Source organism: Crotalus tigris, unplaced genomic scaffold (assembly GCF_016545835.1).
Source record: "Crotalus tigris isolate CLP2741 ecotype Arizona unplaced genomic scaffold, ASM1654583v1 scf7180000024366.3429058, whole genome shotgun sequence".
Taxonomy (NCBI): domain Eukaryota; kingdom Metazoa; phylum Chordata; class Lepidosauria; order Squamata; family Viperidae; genus Crotalus; species Crotalus tigris.
The window spans coordinates 983,826-1,005,562 of record NW_024100535.1 but is presented as its reverse complement, the minus strand read 5'-3'; the positions used below and the strand labels follow the sequence as shown (position 1 = coordinate 1,005,562).

Sequence of the window (21,737 nt, the reverse complement as noted above, 5' to 3'; positions counted from 1 at the left end):
CACTGTAGCTTTTCTCCCTAACATTGATAGTTGAAGATTTTTTCACTTTTCCAAGTCCAATTTTATTTGTTTTAACAATCTTCCATAGCTGCCTTCTTTTAATGTTACACATCTTGCTGTTAAGTAGATTCCAAAGTACTTAACTTTTTTAACTATTTTCAGATTTATCTTTTTTGTAAGTTGACTTTTGTGTTTATCTGTTAAATTCTTTGTTATTACTTTAGTCTTATCTCTGTTTATTTTCAGGCCTGCCACTTCTCCAAACTTTTCTATTTTCTCCAACAATTTAGTGGTTGTTTCAAGTGGCTCCTCCAAGATAAAAACCAAGTCATCCGCAAAGGCTTGTAATTTATATTTTTGATCTTTTATCTCCAATCCTTTAATTTCTATATCTTGTCTAATATTTCTAGTCAATACTTCCAATGTTAGTAAAAATAACAATGGGGATAATGGACATCCCTGTCTTGTATCTTTTTTTTTTATTGAAAATTTTTAAAATTTTTACAGTAAAATCCCCTTCCCCAGTCCCTCCCAACCCACCCCAAAACCCTCCCCCAATCTTCCCAGAGCTGAATACAGGCTTAACTAGAACTTAAAAGAAAAAAAAGAAAAAAAATTTTTTTAAACCCAAATAAACCTTAAACAAATATAGTTACAATCAATAAACAAATTGTAAAATACTTTAACTCCATTATATATAAAGAACAGAAAGAGGAAAATTAAATGTAAATTATTCAAAAGCTAGATGGTATTCTCTTATATCATACTTATATTATATAAAATTTATCCATATCTATAATTCAAAACTTCTGTTTCTTTCACAATTAACAAACCAATCATCTCTCTAACTTGATAACATTACAAAATATCATATTGTGTATAAAGTGAATTAGTTAGAATCTAATCCACTATTAAAATATTATAAACTTTAAGTATAAATTATTCAAAAAGCTAAATAGTATTTTCTAATATCATACTTATATTATATAAAGTTTATCTATCTTTCTTTGTTATCACCATCAAAAACACACATATAAACATTGCTTGTACCATTAAAATTCCCTTATACATATTTAAAACAAAATATTCCTTTAAATGCTCCTTAAGTTTCTAAGCATGCACTACTTATCTAAAATTTTCATTCAATCTCCCTAATATCATACATATATTATATAAAATTTATCCCTCTTTCTTTGTCATCACAATCCAAAATACACATATAAACATTAATTGTACCATTGAAATTCCCTTCTACATATTTAAAACAAAATATTCCTTTAAATGCTCCTTAAATTTCTAAACATACACTTCTTATCTAAAGTTTTCATTCAATCTCCATAATCTTCTCTCCTCTTTTCCAATGACCAGTTCCATCCGCAATGGACTATAATCTGTCAGTAACCTTGAAGCAATCTGTACATTCTTTACCCATCTCTCTTAACCAATAACCTCGAAAAAACTGCTTGAAGATCTGCCATTGAAGATTGTGCCAAAGAACTCTTAGCTCTTGCTTCTCCCACAGACTCAGAAACAAATTCTTGTAAAACTTCCTTAACCTCCTTCTTCTGTTGTTCCTCTTCCTTGCGTTTATATGCTGCCCGAGTCATTCTCTGCTCCTTCATCTCCACTTGTTGAGACCCCTCAGTCTTATGATTTTCCAACTTTCATCAATACAGCTTCTTCAGACTGCAATTCTACCTTCTTCTCTTCCAAGACTTTAAACATTATAGGTGATGATGAGCATGCTCCCAGGACCAAAGTATAAAATTCCTTTGCTTTAAAAACAGTATTAAGTCTGTAACGTGTCCCCGCATAGCTCACCACTATTCCAGTCGGGATATCCCATCTGAACGGCATCTGCCTCTTTTTAAGTTCATCTGCTAAAAAAGCAAACTCCTTTCTTCTTCTTAAAATTTTAGATGGAATCTCCTTTAAAATTATAACATCTTGTGCAGCAATCTGAACCTCTTATTGTAAAAAACTTGTATAATTTCATTGCGTAGGGATCTTTTCCCAAAGTAAATTACCACATCTCTTGGCATATTTCTTTGCTTTGCAACCCAAGAGTTAACTCTAAATATTTTTTCAATTTTTCTGAGTATTTCCTCTTTTTCTCTATCCAAAATCACAGCAAAATCATTTGCAACCATCTCTCTCAGATCTTCTTGCAGATGTTCACTCAAGCCTCTCATTGTTAAAGTGAATTCCATCTCTCTATATTGAAACATAAGAATCTCATCTTGAAAATTTTCCATCTTTTTTTCCATGCCATCAAATTTTCCCTCCAAGACCTCCACTTTATCTTCAACTTCTTCAACACGAAAATCCAACTTTTCAACAACAGAGGCAAGTCCTTTTAAAGCCAAAACTATATCTTGCCTCAAGATCCTGTTATTTTCCACTAAAATCTCTTTCACTTCTCCCCTCATTTGAGATATAGCATTTCCCATTACATCTTGCAAATCTTTTACCGTTAGTGACTGTGCAGGAGAAGAGGGTAATAATGTTGATTTAGGTTGTTGCACTGGTAATATCACCGAAGAAGAAACCACCTTAGGAATTGTAGAAATTACTGGGCGTTTTGAAGCCATCTTAAAAGAAAAAAAATTATTTTCCTCTTTCCTCCTTCTTAAAAAATACAAAAAAAAGAAAAAAAAGAGTTAAACAAAAGAGAGGGAGATTAACTCAAAAAAAACCCCAAATCCTTCTTCAAAAAAATCATTGTAATAAGAAAAAAAAATAGGAAAAGAAGAGAAAAAAAAATAATTAAATAGACAAAATCCATTCCGTCTCCTTAAAAGAAAAAACTTCAAATCGCCATTTTACTTTCCCTCTCAACAAAGGAAAAAAAAAGAAAATGAAAGTAACTCTTTAAACTTGAAATCCAAACATAAAATCCAAGTAAAATCAAAAAATAAAATCCTCTAATCAGCTCTGTCTGCTTTTTAAATAACTCACCAGTTCTCTTTAAGCGCGGAGGTGGGAGCAGCGTCTTGCTTTGTCCCAAACAACAAGGGACAAAGGCACCTGAGAAGCGGAGACACCCTGAACTCTGTGGGAGCACTCCTTTCACTCCAAAAGAAACTCCTTTGGGGATCTCAGAGGCTCAACCACTATTCAGGGTGAAACTCCCCTCCCTCCCTTGGCCCGGGAAAGAGGTTTCAAACCGCGGAACAGCTGATGCCTGCTGTTCTCAGCAGTTTTAACGCTGTCTCAGGAGGACGGCTACATAGTAGCCGCCATCGCCAGCGCTACACCACCGGATGTCTGTCTTGTATCTTTTTTGATATTAAAATTTTCTGTATAGTCTCCATTTAAAATTATTCTAGCAGTTTGTTTATTATAAATTGTTTGAATTGCATTTATGAAATTTTTCCCAAAGTCCATTTCTACCAACTGCTGGAACATAAATTGCCAGTTTAGATTATCAAACACTTTTTGCGCGTCAAGAAATATTAATGCCACCTGTTTCCCTGGGTGGTTTTCATAGTACTTTAAAATATCAAGGATCATTCTTAAGTTATTTTTTATCTGTCTTTTAGGTAAAAAGCCATTTTGATCTGTGTGTATAAATTCAGTCAAGAATTTCTAGATTTGATTCTTTTTAAGGTATTTCCATATTCAGCATCTGCAACTATCGTTGTATAGTGATAATGCAGAATATAATGGGGACATTTTTTTAATGCTTTGTCCATGTGGGGAGAGTCCTTCTGTATGTGAAATTGTCTTTATATTTGCCTTCAAGAATTGCAGCTGGTAAAATATCGGCAATAACTTACAGATAAGACTTTATAGAGTTTTATATTTACCAGATCTAGGCAGCAAACTTGCAGATAGTCACTATAAAGAAACAAAAAGGTGCAGAATATTCTTTCCTACCCTCAGTAAAGTTTTTTATTTATTTATTTTGCAGTCAACACCTAGTACTCCTAATATTAGATTGCTGAGTAAATATTACAAATGTTTTCTTCCTTTAATAAAGATAGATAGATTGGAAAGAAAAGGAAGAGAGAAAAAAGGTTGGATATAGCAGAGAAATGTATGCCAAAATAGCATTATGAGATAGAATGCTACAATTTTGTTCAAACATTATGGGAATGAACCAAGGTATTTATGAATATTTCACTTGTGGACATATATAAGTAACCTCTTATGTAGGCTGACATAGCCTCTCCTGTTTGCTTTGTGACCCAACCATTCTCATTCATTTTAGAAAAAAGCAAGCTTATTCCTTTAAGGCAGCCATTTTGTGAGTTTGCCACAATATGCTACACTGGAATTTTATTGGGTTGGAAGACAGAAACCTGAAATAAGCATCAAAGATAAAGGCTTGTGCTCTGTAGGAGTGCAACTGTAATGGATCCTAATAATCAAGGAAAAGAAAGCTCGTAAAGTTCATTACTTTCACTGTCTGAACACTAAGGTGACCAACTGTCCTCCCTTCTTTTGTAAGGTCTGTCCTCCCTCAAAAAGTGTCCTCCTACATGTCCTCCTTTTTGATATTTGAAGACTAATCTGCAGGGCTTTTTTTCTCATAGAATGCTCAGAACGGTGTTCTGACATCTTTTTTTGATGGTTTTTTTTCAACTTTTGCATGAGCTGTGCTACTCCCCCTATTGGCTTTCGAAAGCCAATAGGAATTGCTGCTGAGCTCGCCAAAACACCCGGCCGGCAAACTTTGCACATGCAAGTTGTCTGCAGTGAAGGCGAATTGGCAAGAACTTTGCACCCCTCCCTGCTATCCAACTACACCATCTCCTAGTTAGTTTCGAAGATACCTGGAGGAGACTGGAGCGGTAGGTTTCTCTTGATCTTCAGCTCTGCTAGGGCAATAATGGGTGCGGGCTCAAGAGGCAGGGGCGGTGGGGGTGCTGCGGGCAGAGATGTGAGGGGCAGCAGTGGCTGGCTGCCCCCCGTGCTATGGGAGCCGCAGGCCCCTCTCTACACGGGGCTGCGCAAGGTGGGTGGTGGTGCTGGCAGGGCAGCTGCAGGCAGGGTCTGTCAACAGCGTGCTGCCCCCTGGGGCCGGAACCGGCTTGGCTGGTGCTTTGGGAGCTGCGGGGCCTGCTCTACATGGTTGGGCAGCAGTGCTGGTGGGGCGGCTGCAGATAGGGGCGCGGCGGGCGGTTGACCTTCCATGGTCCGGGCCAGCTTTTATGATATTTTTTCTTCTTCAATTTATTTGTGTCCTCCTTTTCATTGTAAAAAAGTTGGTCACCTTACTGAACACTGATGTGTATAAATACACATTATCTAGGAAATTATCAACTGAGCTCAAACTCTGAGTACAGGAAGACAAAAATGATTTTAGGAAGAGTAACTAAGTCTCTGACTCAAAGGACAAAAATAAATTCTACATTGGAGATCACTGGGGGAAAAAAGAAAATTGCCTTTGTTGTTATATTTGTTACAAAAGAATACATCTGTTAAAATGATGTAAAATCTATCAAAACATGCATAACAATAATTCCAATTAATTTTTCTGACTCAGTAGTATTTTAACTACTAGTGATGTCCTTGATCAAAATATTTGTCACATTGCTATCAGTTGATTTTAACTGCATGCACAGTTAAAGTTTAATTTATTACAGTACCATTCATTTGTCTTTAATTACATTGCATTTTATACATCTCAGCCATATCCATTTATCAACTGGAAAAGAGGTTTAGCTGCGTGGTAAATCATATTCTTTGTATGAAAAAGTTGCCAGTATCACACCATGGCAGATATTGTGGAAATCTTTTGGAAACTGTTGATAATTATTGCTCTTGGCAGGGAGATGTGGTCAGAGTTGATGGGAAGTTCTTTCAAATGTTCATAAGAAATACAAAGTAGCCGTAAAGAAGAAATCTACTATTGCAGATTACAGTATTTCTTTAAAGAAATCAATAACCCTGAAGGTTATAGTTTATAACAGATTTTTCACTTTGTCAGAATGCCTTTTTTTAAATAATATTTTATTGGTTTTCCAGTTTTACATTTGAGTATTTGGAAGGCAACGTGGTGATTGGGTTAATCAATAGTTCAATAACAAAGTCTTTAGTACATATGTCAGGTTACATCATCAAATACTTCTTCTCTGATTCCCTTAACATTTGCTATATCGTATTTAAGCTAATAAATTTCTAATTATATTAAATTCAGTGAAAACTTCATTATCACATTTATTAATACATTTTTGCTTATACATATCTTAATAAATCTTCATAAACAATTCATATCCTGTTATTAAATTTTACCTAATTTTTGGTTTTTAATTACCATACTCCAATTTAATCTGTAATATCCATAGTATTTCAGTTTCAGGTAACCCAAATTTCCTTTGTCTCACTTTGTAAAAATTATAATATCTAAAATGCACATATTACTTACTTAAATATATTCTTATTCTATTGTGTAAACGTTTTCTATTTCTCACCCTAGTACATCCACCTTAATAATTGAGTATCCTTTGTTAGCTCAAGTCCATCATCTATATTATCTGGGTTAATCAGTAGTTCAAACCTATTTCCTAACAGTTAGTTTCCTACTATTTTCCAATTATTTTAAGTCTAATTTTTCCTTGTCTCAAAGTCTCTCCTTAGCCCACTAGTTGGCAATTTAGAATACTCTCTAATAAATCAAAAGACCCCAGTTTTTCAACCTAATTCTAGCTTTTTTTCTTATGCCAACCAGGCTTCCACACCAATGCCTTTAAATCATCAAATAGATCTCCCTTCATTCTTGTGTATGTTACTTGAATTGAAGGAGAACATTTAGTTGCCAATTTTCTGGAAGAACTGGCCCATCTATAATCATTAAGTTGTTGCCCTGATGGCCCAGATCCCCATATTTGCTCTGGTATAGTTGTCTTCCATTCAAACTGGTCTTCTTGTTTCTCAGGTTTCTTCTGATTTGCGTAGAAAGTCATTTCCATTTTTAAAGTTGTTTCATTACCAGGATTTTCAGTGAACTGTACTTGTTGATCTTTAGGGCCCTCTGTCTTGTCATTAATTTCCTTCACTTCTGTTTTTTTTTTAATTGTAGGTTCTTTAGTTGCAATCAGGGTTTCGCTTTGTAGATTTAAGCTGGCACCTTTGTCTTTCAGTCTAGATTTGATTATCTTGGTGGCTTCAAGTATAAGTTTAAACATAGCCGAAGTTGTTTGCTCCTCCTCCTCCATTTCTGACATGGTTATAGATGGTCTTTTAGTGAAGACTATTTATTAAACAAGTCAGTAAGTGTTCATCTCCACAATTCCTAAAAATTACTTTCACTGCCCAGCTGCTCTCTCAGCTTTTAATCTCTCTTAGATAATACCAAGGTCAGATCTGGGCTATGAGCAAGTCTCTTTGTCAAAAGTAATAGATTGCTGTACCAAGCTTCCCCACAAGATGTCACCGATAGCATTTAAAGTCTTTTTCAGTTCCCAGGCTAGGTTTTATCCAGTTTAAGTTCTTTTTCTTCTTTTTTACAAGTAAATAAAACAGAAAGTCCCCATGAGAGTAGGAATTTTTTGGGGGTAAGTCCAATTATATTAAATTGTACTTTTCAGTGCTTTGTTTCCCCAAGTAGTCAGACGCCGCCATTTTAGAGGGTGGGAGGAAAAATTCCCTTCCCTCTCTCCTCGCTGGGGAAAAGTTTTCAGGAAGCTTTTAATAGGAAAAATACTTGGGATACAGAGAAGGTAAAATCTCACCCAATTCCTCCATGTTGCTTTCAAGGTGCTTGTTAGTGAATTTGGCCTCAGCTGTCAGCAGCTTAATGATGGGTCATGTTGATGGCCAATCTTTTCCCTGTCAGTTTGAAGAGCTGCCCCGGATTAAACAGGAGGGCTGCCACCCTTCCGCGATTACTCAGGGGTCCTCTTCATGTTCGTCACCCCTACAGGATGACTTCCAACCCTCTTCAGGGTCCCATGGCAGGAGAAAACTGGACGGCGGAGAGAGCAGTCAACCCGCACGTCCACCAGTGCTGCGATCGCAAACCAGAAGCCTGGATGCCTTTTGATCATATTCTGAAAGTTAGGGTTTTTTTAGCTGTATCTATTGTTCAAGTACATTATGGTTTTAGATTAATCCTAATATCAGCTTTAAACCATATTTCAACTTGAGTGCCTACAACAGAGTTTGTTGAATTTCACTGTAGATAGTTAGTTTTATGTTTGCAGATAACCGGCCAATCTTAGACATCTTAAGTCATCATAAATCTCATTAATGCCTTTGCTGCAAGCCTTGTCTTGGGAGCTCACCTCCAGCAATTCTGTACTGGCAGGCTATGCTGGACGCCGACTTCCTAGACTTCAGGACCTTCTGTGAGTTCTAAATTCTTTGGTAGATCTTCCTCTTGCCTTCAGTGATCCCACCTTTGTCGCCAGTTTTATGTTTGCAGGGTAGAGGCATTAAGCGGAGACACATTGTGTAAACAAGCTTCTTTTATTACTCTCTTCTTACTACCAACAACAACCAAAACAGCACGCAGGCCTTTTATAATGTCCCAGACCCAGACAATGTCAACCAATGATTGCAGAGGCTGTCTCCCGCCTTGCGCATGTGCGCAAGGCTGGAGACAGCCAGTCTGGTCCCGGGCAGCTTTGGGACTGCCCGGGACCCTTTGCAACATTTCTGAGCCTGCTGAAGCATAACAGTTAGTGTACCACATAACAGTTAGTGTACCACATCTCTTTTTCTGAAGCTTTAAAAAGCCTCACAAAAGATTTTCAATTTTGTAAACAACATTCTGTCCCCTGCCCCTCTAACTTCACTCTTGCTAACACAGGAGTGCTTTGCCTATAAAGGAGATTTCCCATAGACCAGCATTAACCTTGATGATGTCAGAAGTCTCTGACGAAAGCTTGGTGATTGGTGATGGTGTTAAACTTTTTTAGTTTATAATATTCCTGGTTTTCACTACTTATTCTGTTCCAAACTGAACAGACTGCTTTCCATCCAATACAAACAGATAGATAACTCAGAAGAATAAACAGAAATATTGCTTTATTCTGGGAATTCTAAACAATAACTCACATTTATGTAGAGCTGCATCCAGAAGTATGTTTGCAATATTGATTATTCCACAGGTAAATTAATATTGGATTTTCCCCTCTTCTCTTCCTGAGCGTCACATGTTGGCAAGGATCTCCAAGCCGTGTGGCTAGGAGCCATGAGGCTGGTGAACAAAGGATCCCATCTGGCTTGTGTCCAGGAAGTCTCCCAATGACCTTTGAGACTCCTCCCACTGACCCATCAACATACCTAGCATTTAACCCAATAACTGCCAGATATTCTAATATGCTGGTACCTGCTCTCTAGTTAGGGTTACATAGAGCTATACGGTCCATGGAGCTATACATTCCAGAATACTACTGATTACTTAGAAGATGAATTTACCCAGGAATCACGCTTTTATTTTTAATGTTATTATCGATAACTATGACAGAGCAGTATTGCTCATGGCGAGGAAATGGGAGAGGTTTGCACACCGCATCTCAACTAATTACTGCAAACTAGCGTTCTTGCACAACTGCATCAAAGAGGACCTTCCCCCCAAGTCACACACAGGCGGGGGAGGCAAGAAAAGAGGAGTCATCGATGCGAAAGCCATAATTAGAACGTAGTCAAACCAATTAGGACCTGTGACAAGGTCCAGGAGCCAGGTGCAAACGGCGGTTTGCCTATAAAGGAGATCTCCCATAGACCAGCATTAACCCTGACGATGTCAGCTTTAAGAAAGCTAACATATTGCAGAATGCAAATATACTCTAAAATGTAAGTTGTTTAAAGGCAGTGAAAAACATTTTGTTTTGATAATATCCCTTTTCATATTTCTTGAAAATGAATAAAACATTCCTTTCAAAATTTTATATTACAGTTCCTACCCAATCTCATAACAGTTGGTATGTTTTACTATTGTTTAATGCTACTTGCAGCAAAAGGTGTCCAATCTATGAATATGCCATTTTAAATTCATTTCTGAGATAGCTATACGTAATATGGATGATACACCTCTTAAATACAGCAGTGCCTCCGTAGTGAAATGTTTATTTCTAGATGTCATAGGAACTTTTTGCTTTCATAAAGAAAAACATATGGAAGATCTGATAGTCTCTGTTCTTTGTTGACAGATGGAAAGGTTGAGGTTACAAAAGAAGGAGTAAAGCTGTGTACTATGGGGCCTGGGAAGGTGTTTGGAGAACTGGCTATCCTATACAACTGCACCCGGACAGCTACCGTCAAAAGTAAGATTATTTGAAATATTTAATATTTAATCCCAAAGAATTGTTGACAAACCCTGATGTCAGTCCAGATATCTTCCAGTTATTTATCAGTGTTCTTATCTTTCAAAAGAAACAAGAGGTTTTATACAGTTTGTCATTCATGGGTTTTTTCCCCTTTCAACCTTGTAAACAGCATATGAGAATTGTGCTGTATAAATTAATGCTTTGCATGTCAGACTTATTTATTTGCTCATTAATTCAATTTATATGGCTGTTAGATGATTCTGAATGGATAACATAAGTTTAAAACACCAAATACAAAGGAAAGTGATAAAATAATAAATCCTAACAAAACAAAACATACTGTATTGGAAATTAGAATACTATTTGTATAGTTACAGCGGGCTAGCACTTAAGTGAAGAAGTTTTTAGGTCTTTTTAAAGGCCAGCAGGTTTGAGGCCAATCAAATTTCAAACAATATTTAATAGAATATAATTTAGACTAGCTATATTCTGTTGCATAGTTCAAGATCACTCAATAATTTTTTCATGCTTCTATTGTCTCAAAAACTTCCAGTGCTAAAATAGTTGTTTTCTATACAGAATAGGACAAATAGGAAAATAAAACAGGTTTATGGTGGTAGATGAAATCAAGGAGCTTAGTAGAAAACAGAAGCTTAAGTGCAGTTGGAATTGTTGATTAGTTTGTCATTTCTTATATCACCTTCACTTTAGTAGCCCATTCTTTTTCTTATACTTAGGGCAAACAATCTTTCCAGCAACTGTTCACATTTATTCTCTGTTATTGTTCCATATGTAGTATTTCTGACACCAAGTGCCTTCATGCTTGGTGTTTTCTTTAGGATGTTTTCCTGTGCATAATTTTAGAAGCACACTATTCTTTCCTTATCAAAGTTGTGAGATCAGAAATAGTATTTTCTTGAAAATGAAAAATTCTGGAATGAAAATAGGCAGTTTTTAATTTGTGACCTTCCCCACTCCCTGCCTTGTGGGGATTTTAAACCATTATTTGTCTTCGTGTGTAATGTGGTTTGGAATGTTAACAGGTGACTTCAGTGTAATTTCTCCTGCTCATTAATGCATAAATAAGAGAATGGTAGTCATGATTGTAACTAGTTTTATTTCCTTTCCAAAGTGCTTTGACAGGGAAGGTCACTTAGTTAGCACTTGGAGCAGTTTCAACAAAATCTAGATGAAGAAACTCAGTTCTTTGAAGTACTGACTGCTATTTAAGAAGGATTATTGACTCATGAATTTCAGTTATTACCGTTACTTCTGAAGCTCTGATTGGAACATCTACTTGTACTTCTGTCCACATGATAATTCAATTTACTTGTTGGAGCTCTGGAAAGACATATGTTAGGAGGAGTGATAATAGTACAAACATAAGGATAATATGAAGTGTTCACTTTTAAAAAGAAAAGTTGAATACACAGTACTTGAAAAAGAGCATTAGTTCTGATGGAGCCCTTTCCCTCCTTAAGGCTTATTTAAGCCTTTGCTAGAGTAGAGTAGAGGAGAGTAGAGTAGAGGAGAGGAGAGGAGAGGAGAGGAGAGGAGAGTAGAGTTGGGAGGTCTTCTAGTCCAGCCCTCAGCTAAAGCAGGAGAACCTATACCATCTCAGACAGGTGAATGTCCAGTCTCTCCTTAAAAATTTCCAGTGATGGAGCATCCACGATTTCTGGGGGTAAGCTGTTCCACTAGTTGATTGTCCTCACTGTCAGGAGGTTTATCCTTAATTCCAGGTTGCTTCTCTCTTTGATCAGTTTCCAACCATTGTTTCTCATCCTCCCCAATTTGTGAAGAACTAATTCTTTTTCAGTTGGAGGTTTTAGCTTTGGGGTATGCAGTTCAGGTATCATGAAAACATTATATCATGATCCAAAAGTATGCGCATAAAAACAGCCTTATATAAAACACTTTAAACAAGAGAACACTATTCAAAATAGCACCCCCCAAAAAATCACCTCGGAAATTATCATCTCAATATGTCAAACTAAATGAGTTTCAAATCCCTTTTAAACCTACAATTAATGGAGTTAAATTTATATGTCTGAGCAGATATTTCTAGAAAATTTTATATTAGTGACCATTCCATTTCGAACATTGACATTTTGGGTTCATTTGTTGTCATAAGTCAAGACTACCTGTACTATATATGAAATAGTATATATTTCTCTTTCATTTGGGCTAAGGATGATGACCCTAGTTTACATCTCTACATTTCATCCTACTTTTAATTCTTAATTTTTTGTTGGAATTTTTTTTTCCAAAGACATTTTCAAACCATTTGGATGTGGATGTGTTTGTTCTGTGATAATATTATATAATTTGGAGATAAGTCAAAAATTTTAGATGGCTCTAAAAGATTCAATGCCAGTTCTTCAAACTTATGAGCCTTTTATTTCTAAATTAGGAAGATGGGATCTAAAACTGAAATTGAAATAGCCAACCACATTTTGAACAAGTTAAAACTCATTAATTCTGAACTCCAAATTAATTGTGGAATGATAGAAATCATTTAGTCTGTATAATTTCTGATGAACCTTTGATTTATAAAATATAGTAACAGATGTACTGTAGGGAATTTAGCCTGGGTAAAAATAGAAATAAAAGGAAAGAAAAAAAAGAGAGATAAACAGATTTTGAAATTAGCACTCCAAAAAGGATTGTTATAGGTTTTAAATCTTTAAACAGTGTCTGATAGGAATGAGGAGTGTTGCGTATTTAAGAGTAGTCTTCTGACTTTTCTCAGCTTTGCCAATAGACCAGACAGAAACATGTCAAGACACATGTTTCTTAAGTTCAGTTTTGTTCATTAAGAGGCTTCCGATAAGCTGTTTACATCTAATAGCTTGGCCTTGAGCAGTGATGGCAAACCTTTTAGAGATCGAGTGCCCAAACTGCAACCCAAAACCCACTTATGTATGATCAGGTGCTGGGTGGGCATGGCCCATTGGGTGGGTGTGGCCCATTGGGTGGGTGTGGCCAATTGGGTGGGCATTGTCCATTGGGTGGGCGTGACTGCAGTGGTAATGCTAGACTGGGTGGGACTAAAAAGTTCAATCAATCAATTCCAACTTTGCGAGATCTTTTTTTTTAACCCTAAAGCGAAAAGGTTTTATAAAATTCAGCTGAAGGCCTAGGACTGGGGTGACGGCGCGTGCCCACAGAGAGGGCTCTGCATGCCACCTATGGCACATGTGCCATAGGTTCACCATCACGGGCCTAGAGTATTAGTGGGGTCCCAAATCCCAAGAGGGCCCACACCAGTCTATCTGGCCTTTAGGCAATCCCTCCGCCCTATACAAGCAGACTTCTCTCATTTTTTATATGTTTGCCATGGCCCCATTCCTTCTGTGTGCTCAGTTGCCTCTTATCTGATTGTTATATAGTCAGTGGCTCTTTTTTCTGCTTCCTAAGATCATTCCCACATCACCATTGCAGATGCCTTCATCTCACGACTGCCAAATTTCCTAGAGATGTAGGTCAGCAGTATCTCAGTACTATAATAAGGTCTGAATCACCAAGATCCAGATAATCTGCTTTCTCCAAGACCCTTGAGAACTGCAAGTTGATCATATTCTCTACAACTTTCCCTAAAAAGGGAAGATTGGGAATTCAATGGAAATTGCGCTGCTCTTTTGAGTCCAGCTAATGTGTTGATAAGTATATAAGTTCTGGGAGGATCAAAGGAGAAGTATGCAAAGTAGATGAAAATGAGTATAATTGTTCATGGCAGACTTTTTAAAAAATACTCAAAGCAGTGCAGAATTGGAACAAAACCTGAGTCTGAAAAATGAGAAGCTGTGTGGAACTAAACTTGAGAGATGTAATTTTGCTTAGGTTGGGATGCATGACCTTGGCACGTCTTTATTTCAAATCCTGGTCAGTTGACAATGATTGGTTGCATTTCTCATGCTTTGGTCAACATTGCCCAAGCCTGATTGCAATGACATTTACAATGGTAAGGTGACCAACTTTTTTACAATGAAAAGGAGGACACAAATAAATTGAAAAAAAAATATCGTAAAAGTTGGTCCGGACCATAGAAGGTCAATCGCCCGCCGCGCCCCTGCCTGCAGCCACCCCGCCAGCACTGCTGCCCCACCGTGTAGAGCAGGCTCCCAAAGCACTAGCCGGCTTCAGCCCCGGGGGGCAGCCTGCTGTTGACAGACCCTGTTTGCAGCTCCCCCGGCAGCACCACCGCCCACCCTGCGCAGCCCCGTATAGAGATGGGCCTGCGACTCCCACACACGGGGGGCAGCCAGCCGCTGCTGCCCCTCACATCTCTGCCCGCAGCACCCCCACCGCCCCTGCCTCTTGAGCCCGCACCCATTATTGCCCTAGCAGAGCCGAAGATCAAGAGAAACTTACCGCTCCAGTCTCCTCCAGGTATCTTCGAAACTAACTAGGAGGTGGTATAGTTGGGTAGCAGGGAGGGGTGCAAAGTTCCTGCCAATTCGCCTTCGCTGCAGACAACTTGCATGTGCAAAGTTTGCCTGCCGGGTGTTTTGGCGCACTCAGCAGCAATTACTATTGGCTTTCGAAAGCCAATAGGGGGAGTAGCACAGCTCATGCAAAAGTTGAAAAAAAACCATCAAAAAAAGATGTCAGAACACTGTTCTGAGTGTTCTATGAGGAAAAAAAGCCCTACAGATTAGTCTTCAAATATCAAAAAGGAGGACATGTAGGAGGACACTTTTTGAGGGAGGACAGACCTTACAAAAGGAGGACTGTCCTCCCTAAAGGAGGACGGTTGGTCACCTTAACAATGGGAGCAATCTAAATTTTGCCTCAGAGGTATTCATTGACTGAACTTTGATTTCTAAAGGCCAGTGCACACAAGAAACGTTTTTACTTTTGGCATTTTGCACTTTGGAAAACACACTGATGTTTCAAATCATGTCTTTCCTGCTGACACATCTATAGAACATGGAAACTTCTTTGATATTGTTGGCTTTGCATGCTTTCCCTTTCTGTCTTTCTTTGGTGGATCAAATAGTGGCATTTGTCAATTTTGTTCCTTTGCGCCGTTTCCTACCCTCACCAAATAAATGGAATGCCCCAAAAAATGCTTGTTTGTAGAAAGCACTACCATTGTGATTTCAGCAATTAGTTTCTTTTTTTATACCGTACTTTACATCTCCATTTATTCTTATTTAATTACTAGTCGCTAAGTCAGATGAAGAAGCTGATGCATAAAAATACCATTTTGATAGATATTAGTTTCTTGTTAGCAGTAAATAGGTATACTATTAGGAAGAGGCTCCAGTGTTATCAGAACTATTAATCAAGTCAAATACAGCAAGACTTATACATAGAGATTAGGATGGATACATATATTAAGCTATTTATCTCTGAATATCAATTTCATGCCTTTGTCTTAACCAGTGGGAAATACAGAATTTATTTTACTTTTTTATTATATATTTCTAGACATACTGAAATTGCTGTGCCACTTATATCACTTAAAGTTAGTGAGTCATGCCCACTTATTGAAGTTCTTCATTTCCATTTCTTTTCCTTTCTAATTTTTTATTTCCCAACAGATAACTCAGCAATTTGTGACCAGTGTCTATGACAATCCTTATTAAGTTGTTCAATTACAGAGAGGCAACTGTCTCTGTAAGATGTTCATAAAATAGTTACTTCTATGGAAACCTGAGATCTGAAAATCTTCAGCATATGTTTTTCTTTAAATTTAGGCACTGGAATGTGGTATGTTTTACACATTTTTTCATGCTTGTCTTTCAGCCACACAGAAAATGGTTGTGTTCCTGTGCAATGCAAGTTTTTCTATAATGCAGTTCTTCCTTTCCATCACCTTGCTTTCATCCAAAAGCCATATATCAGAGGTCCCCAACCTTTTGGGCACCAGGGACCGATTCCGTAGAGAGAGGTTTTTCCATGGACCGGAGGGTGCATGGTTTTGTGTGCTGCCTGCATCTTGCGGATGGGGCTTTGCTTGTTTGTGCAGACCGGTTGCTGGCATGCTGCAGCCCGGTACTGGTCTGTGAACCAGGAGTTGGGGACCTCTGCCATATATGATGGTGCCTACCTTTCCTACCTCAACTGTCTGGCTCTCAACATCTTGGGCCTCTTATTTTTGGAGAAGTTTACATTCTCCAACTCACTGCCTTCCTACTTTTGCTTTTATTGTTCAGCTGTTCTACTGGTTTCTAATTTAACATGAACTTATTTTGGATCCAGGTATGAGGAGAATGGACAAGTGGGAAGGAGAGTAGCTTATCCAGTGATATCTGCACTCTTGGATTTGATACATCTCAGATGGCATAATTTTTTTTTAACTTGGACCCAAAGGTTACAGATAGTCCTTGACTTACGATCGCATTTGGGTCCAGAATTTCAGTTTTAAACTGTGTCCATCTTGCGACTGCACCTCATATGACCAGTTCTGGTTTTATGACTGTTTTTATGAAGGTTGTTAATTGAATTGCAGAGTTGAATGGGCTTTTTTTTTGCTACACCATTAAAAAATGCTGGAAACTGACAAAAAACATTGCAAGCCACAACCATGTGATTGTGGGATACCGCAACTAGTCAGAAATGCTCAAAATTATGTCATGTGATCAGAGAGGGAATGTGACATTTTATAATGACAAGAAGAAACATTCGTCATAAGTAAGACAATCATAAGAAAGACAAGGACTATCTATAAAACATTTGCTTTTGAGTTTCAGCCCTACTACTCCAGTAGACCTCACCCTAATCACCCTAATTCTCTCTTTATGAGAAACACAGTCACTCTGCTATTTCCATTTTCATACAGTCCTGCCAATTGCTTCCACTGCTTTATGGAATAATATGTAATTTTTTTCTTCCTTCCCTCTTCAAGAATGAAATATTACTCTTACTGTTCCTTTAAGGCTGAAGACCCAACTTATCACCTTACACATGCAGTCTATAGACTGCAAATGGGTTCTACTTTTTCCTGCAGGTTTCATTTTGTGGGAAAAAAAGAAAAACTTTCTCTCCTTCCCACTTTCTAATCTAATATAAACACAGGCATAGGAAAAATTACCCTTGAGTTGCAAGCAGCTTTTCTTTCTTCTGTGGCTCTACTTAAATAGTGTCAATTGTTACTTTATTCCTCGTGTCTGTAACTACATTAACTATTAGACCTATTATCTCTTTCCTGGACTAAAGGAACTGTACACAATAGGCTGCAAATAGCTTCTCCTTTTGGGTGCTGTTAAATCCGCAGGTTAAAAGCATTGCGAGGAAACGAATGGTGTAACAGCAAGTATTCTTTATTGATTATTCCAACACAACACCAACAGAAAAAATGGCGCGCAGGCCTTTTATAGCATCCTTGCAAAGGCCAGTGTCAGCCAATGAATGCAAAGCTGTTTTCGCACCTTGCGCATGCGCGCAAGGCTGGAGACAGCCAGTCTGGTCCTGGGCAGCCTTGTGGTTTGCCCGGGACCCTTTGCAACATTTCTGAGCCTGCTGAATGATTCAGCAGGTCCAGGACATAACGCCCCTCCCACCTAGATAAAACAATAAGTACCCTTATCATTATAGCAGCATACATACATGTGTTCAATTGGCATGTTGTTGTTGTTATACATCTTGCCTGCACACAGTCAGACCACTCATCCATTGTTTAATATGTACAAGAATATAATCACAATGCTTAATATCTTGAGGTGTAGCACCCCTTTGTTTGAGTGTTTGCTCTGCAATTTGAAGAACTAGTAAGATTCCCTTGTGCTAGACAGAAACCTCACATAGTCTTTAAGATGTTTAGGTGGACCCTTGGCCCACTGTGACCTTCTTATGGCTGGTGTGTGTGCCTGGCCTGCCAGCTCGCCTGCCAGGCTAGGCAGACCAGGACTTTGATGCCCCAAAGACCCAGGTGCCCCACCCAGCTGCTGACTGGCTGAATCCTCTGAATTCCAGCCAGGGTTCCTTGGGGGAGGGGTGGAATTCCCCAAGTCCAGTGGTGGGGTGGAATTCCCCAAGGCCACAATGGACTCCTCTTGGGAGCACTGTCCCTCGAGCCCAAGACCAGCAGCTGGAGTGGCCTGAGTGGCTGATGTGCCCCAATAACCTATGGCCTCCGTGTATGTGCTGGAGGTGCCAGAGTCAGGAGCCACCTCCATGGCAAACCCCCTTTCTGGAGACTCCCTGTCTGGAGCAATAGCCAAAGTGTGTGAATGCCCCCTTTCTGCGAACATGTGCGGCAGCATGTGAAGAACTGCTAGAGTGGGGAGACTGTGATTCAGAATTGTGATTATGGTCCTCCTGCCCCCCAAGAGCAGAGCCAGGAGCAGAAGTGTTGCTGGAAAGCCTCCAGCGCAGTTGGTCTACATGACATTGGATGACGTGCCCATCGTCCAAGGCCACTTCGTATGACAGCAGCCCAGAGACCTTGCATACCAGGTCCATAGTTCCTTGCCCAGACTGGATCACCCACCTGTAGTCTCCTGGGTGCCTGCGGCTGTGACACCTGTGAAGCCATCCGGTCTGGGTGCAACCTGTCCAGTTTCATGATGAGGCGGTGACCCCAGCGGAGTTCTGAGCTCTTTCCTGTGGCTGTGCAAGGTGTGGTGCATTGTGAAAGAAGGAAATCAGCTAACCTATGATGCCAGCTGCCATAAGTGATTCTCTTGAGAGCATCTTTGGTAGTGTGCACCATCCTCTCTACCCGGCTGTTGGAAGATGGATGAAATGGTGCTGAAGTTGCATGCCGGATCAAGTTGGCCTGTAGAAAAGCCTGAAATTCAGAAGAAGTAAATTGGGGGCCATTGTCTGAGACCAGGACATCTGGAAGCCCATGGGAGGTGAAGATTCCTCTCAAAACCTGGATGGTCGTGTAGTGGAGTATGATAGTAGTGGAGGAAACAGGTACAACCTCTAGCCACTCAGAATGGCTGTCAATGAGGACAAGGAAGAATTGCCCCTGAAAAGGCCCAGCATAATCTATATGTACCCTTGACCAAGGGGCTTGTGTCTCCTCCCACCTTTGTACAGGGGCCTGAGGCATTTCAGGCCTTGACTGTTGGCACACTTGGCACCCGTTAACCTGGGCCTCGATGTCTTTATTGAGCCCAGGGCACCAGAGATGGCTACATGCAAGCACTTTCATCCAGACTATACCCGGATGTCCCTCATGCAGAGAGATCAAGACTCTAGTCCTCAATGAGGCTGGGATGACTACCCTGCTACCCCATAACAGACATCCTTTGAATGTGGAAAGCTCGTGCCAGAAGCTTTGAAACTCAGTATCTGGACACGTGTCAGGCCATCCTGACAACACCCATGTCAGCATGCATGTAAGCATGTGATCAGTGGCAGTTTCTTCAGCCATGTCCCTAGCATTGAGGCAACTCCTGAATAGAGAGAATGTTAATAGCAGGAGCAGGGTCTGCCTCTATCTATTTTAGAGGTAATCTGCTGAGGCCATCTGCATGGCCCATTTCATTCCCATGTTTGTGAATCAAAGTGTAATCATATGCTGACAGGAAAATTGACCATCTCAGCATTCTAGGATATATTATGTTAGAGGTCTGCTTGTTTGTGGTAAACAAACCCAGCAGAGGCTTATGGTTTGTATAGACCATGAAGTGGAGGCCATATAAGAAATCATAAAATTTCTTTATGCAAGCCTTTATGGCCAAGGCTTCTCTGTCAATCTGAGCGTAATTGCGCTCTGCAGATGACACAGTCCTTGAATAGTAGGCTACAGGGACTTGTGTCCCATCAGCCTTCAGGTGGCTAAGTACTGCTCCCACTCCATAAGGGGATGCATCACATGTGATGCACACTGGCAATTGCTCATTGAAATGCGCTAAGATTGCATTTGAAGAGAGCAAGGCCTTGACCTCATTGAAACTCCTTTCATGGACCTTTGTCCACTGCCATGGAGCCTGTTTATCCAAGAGCCAGTGTAACAGCTCAGCCACTGCAGCCTTGTGTGCATGATAAAAATTTAGGAGTCCCAGAAAGCCTGAAGTTCACTTTTGGACTGGGGACTTGGGGCCTGCTGAATCACTTGGAGCTTGGATTCAGCAGGGTGGATGCCTTGAGCACCAATTCTGAAGCCTAAGAATTCAATGGAAGTGACTCCAATTTCACATTTATCTTGCTTCAGTTTCAGACCCGCTTGGCAGAAACGAAGCAAGACAGCTCTTAATCTTTCAGCTAAGTTTAGAGATGACTCTCCAGCAATGAGGACGTCATCGAAGTAGGACAGACCCCAGGAATACAACAGAGCATGCGCTCCATTACACTTTGGAAGATGCCAGCAGCTACATGAACCCCAAACTGCAGTCTTTTGACCTTAAAGGCTCCCAGGTGCATTGCAATTGTTTGAGCCTCAACTGTTTCCTCATCAACAGGTAACTGTTGGTAGGCCTGTGCCAAATCAAGTTTTGCAAAAATTTGCCCCCCCCCTTGAGGGAGGCCAGAATGTGGCTTACCACAGGCACTGGATATGCATGCTGTTGCATGCTGTACACTGTTTATTCAGTGTACATTTATAGTCCGCACAAATTCGGACTTCTCCATTAGCCTTCAGAAGCTTTACAATGGGGGTTTCCCATGGACTAGAGTCCTCAGGTTCTAATATGCCCTGCTGGAGCAGCTTGTCCAGCTCTGCATCAATTTTGCTTTTGAGAGCAAAAGGCACCCTTCTAGGTTTAATCCTAATGGGTGTTGTTGGAATATTCATGAACAGGAAGAGTCATGTGGTAACTCAGTCAGCCAATGTGAGGAAAGTGCTACTGAGTCTGTGCAAAAAGTTTTGAGTTAGGAGCTGGATTTCCAGTCTCAAGGTTTTGTCTCTGGTCTGTCTCTGTAAGAAGTCTTCATTAAGATATGTTGCTGTAAAGAAGAATGGTATTGTAAATATTTTTATATAAATATAAAGTTATTTGAATCAGCTAAATGCAGTCAACTGTGAGAGCTTCTGATTTATTTTTCACCAATAGAGAAATTAAAATTCTCTAACAGGTTATGGGCCGAGAGCTTACTAAGGACTGCATTGTAATTTAAAGCTGGAAGAAATTGCCTGTGTTTAGAAAGTATAAGAACAAGGCAGAATTAGCAGAATGGCTCCAATGGAATTTGAGGAAAGCTGTGAGCCTCATTTAGGTCAGAAGAATTACATTGTGTGGGCTGCTAAAATGAAATGTTTGCTCAAAGCAAAAGAGCTGTGGTATATTGTAGAAAATCCACCACAAGTATTTGCAGCTGCTGATCAGAAAAGCCATGATCAAGCAATGGCTTATCTCATCTTGAATTTAGATGATGCACAATTTCTAAATGTTGCAAATTTAAAGATTGCAAAGGAGATTTGGTTGAAATTGAGAGCTGTGCACATGAAGGTTTCTGCTTTCAACATAGTGCAATTGTCAAGAAAACTTTACAGGGCCTGTTTGCAACCAGGTGAATCTGTGGAACAGCATTTAAATAAAATGCAAAGTTTATTTTTGGACTTAGAACAACGTGGGATTAAATTCCCTGAGTCCCAGAAGGTTTTATTGGTGTTGA

At 39.4% G+C, this 21,737-nt stretch overlaps 1 protein-coding gene across 5 annotated transcripts in view; it reads left to right on the top strand.

Annotated features, from left to right (window-relative positions):
* PRKG1 (protein kinase cGMP-dependent 1) overlaps window positions 1-21,737 on the top strand; it is a 1,362,786-nt gene that overhangs the window by 636,855 nt on the left and 704,194 nt on the right. For all 5 annotated transcript variants that reach the window (XM_039327748.1, XM_039327751.1, XM_039327747.1 and 2 more), the window contains one exon: window positions 10,104-10,217. In XM_039327748.1, the coding sequence (XP_039183682.1) occupies window positions 10,104-10,217 (114 nt within the window). The remainder of the gene's footprint in view (window positions 1-10,103; window positions 10,218-21,737) is intronic.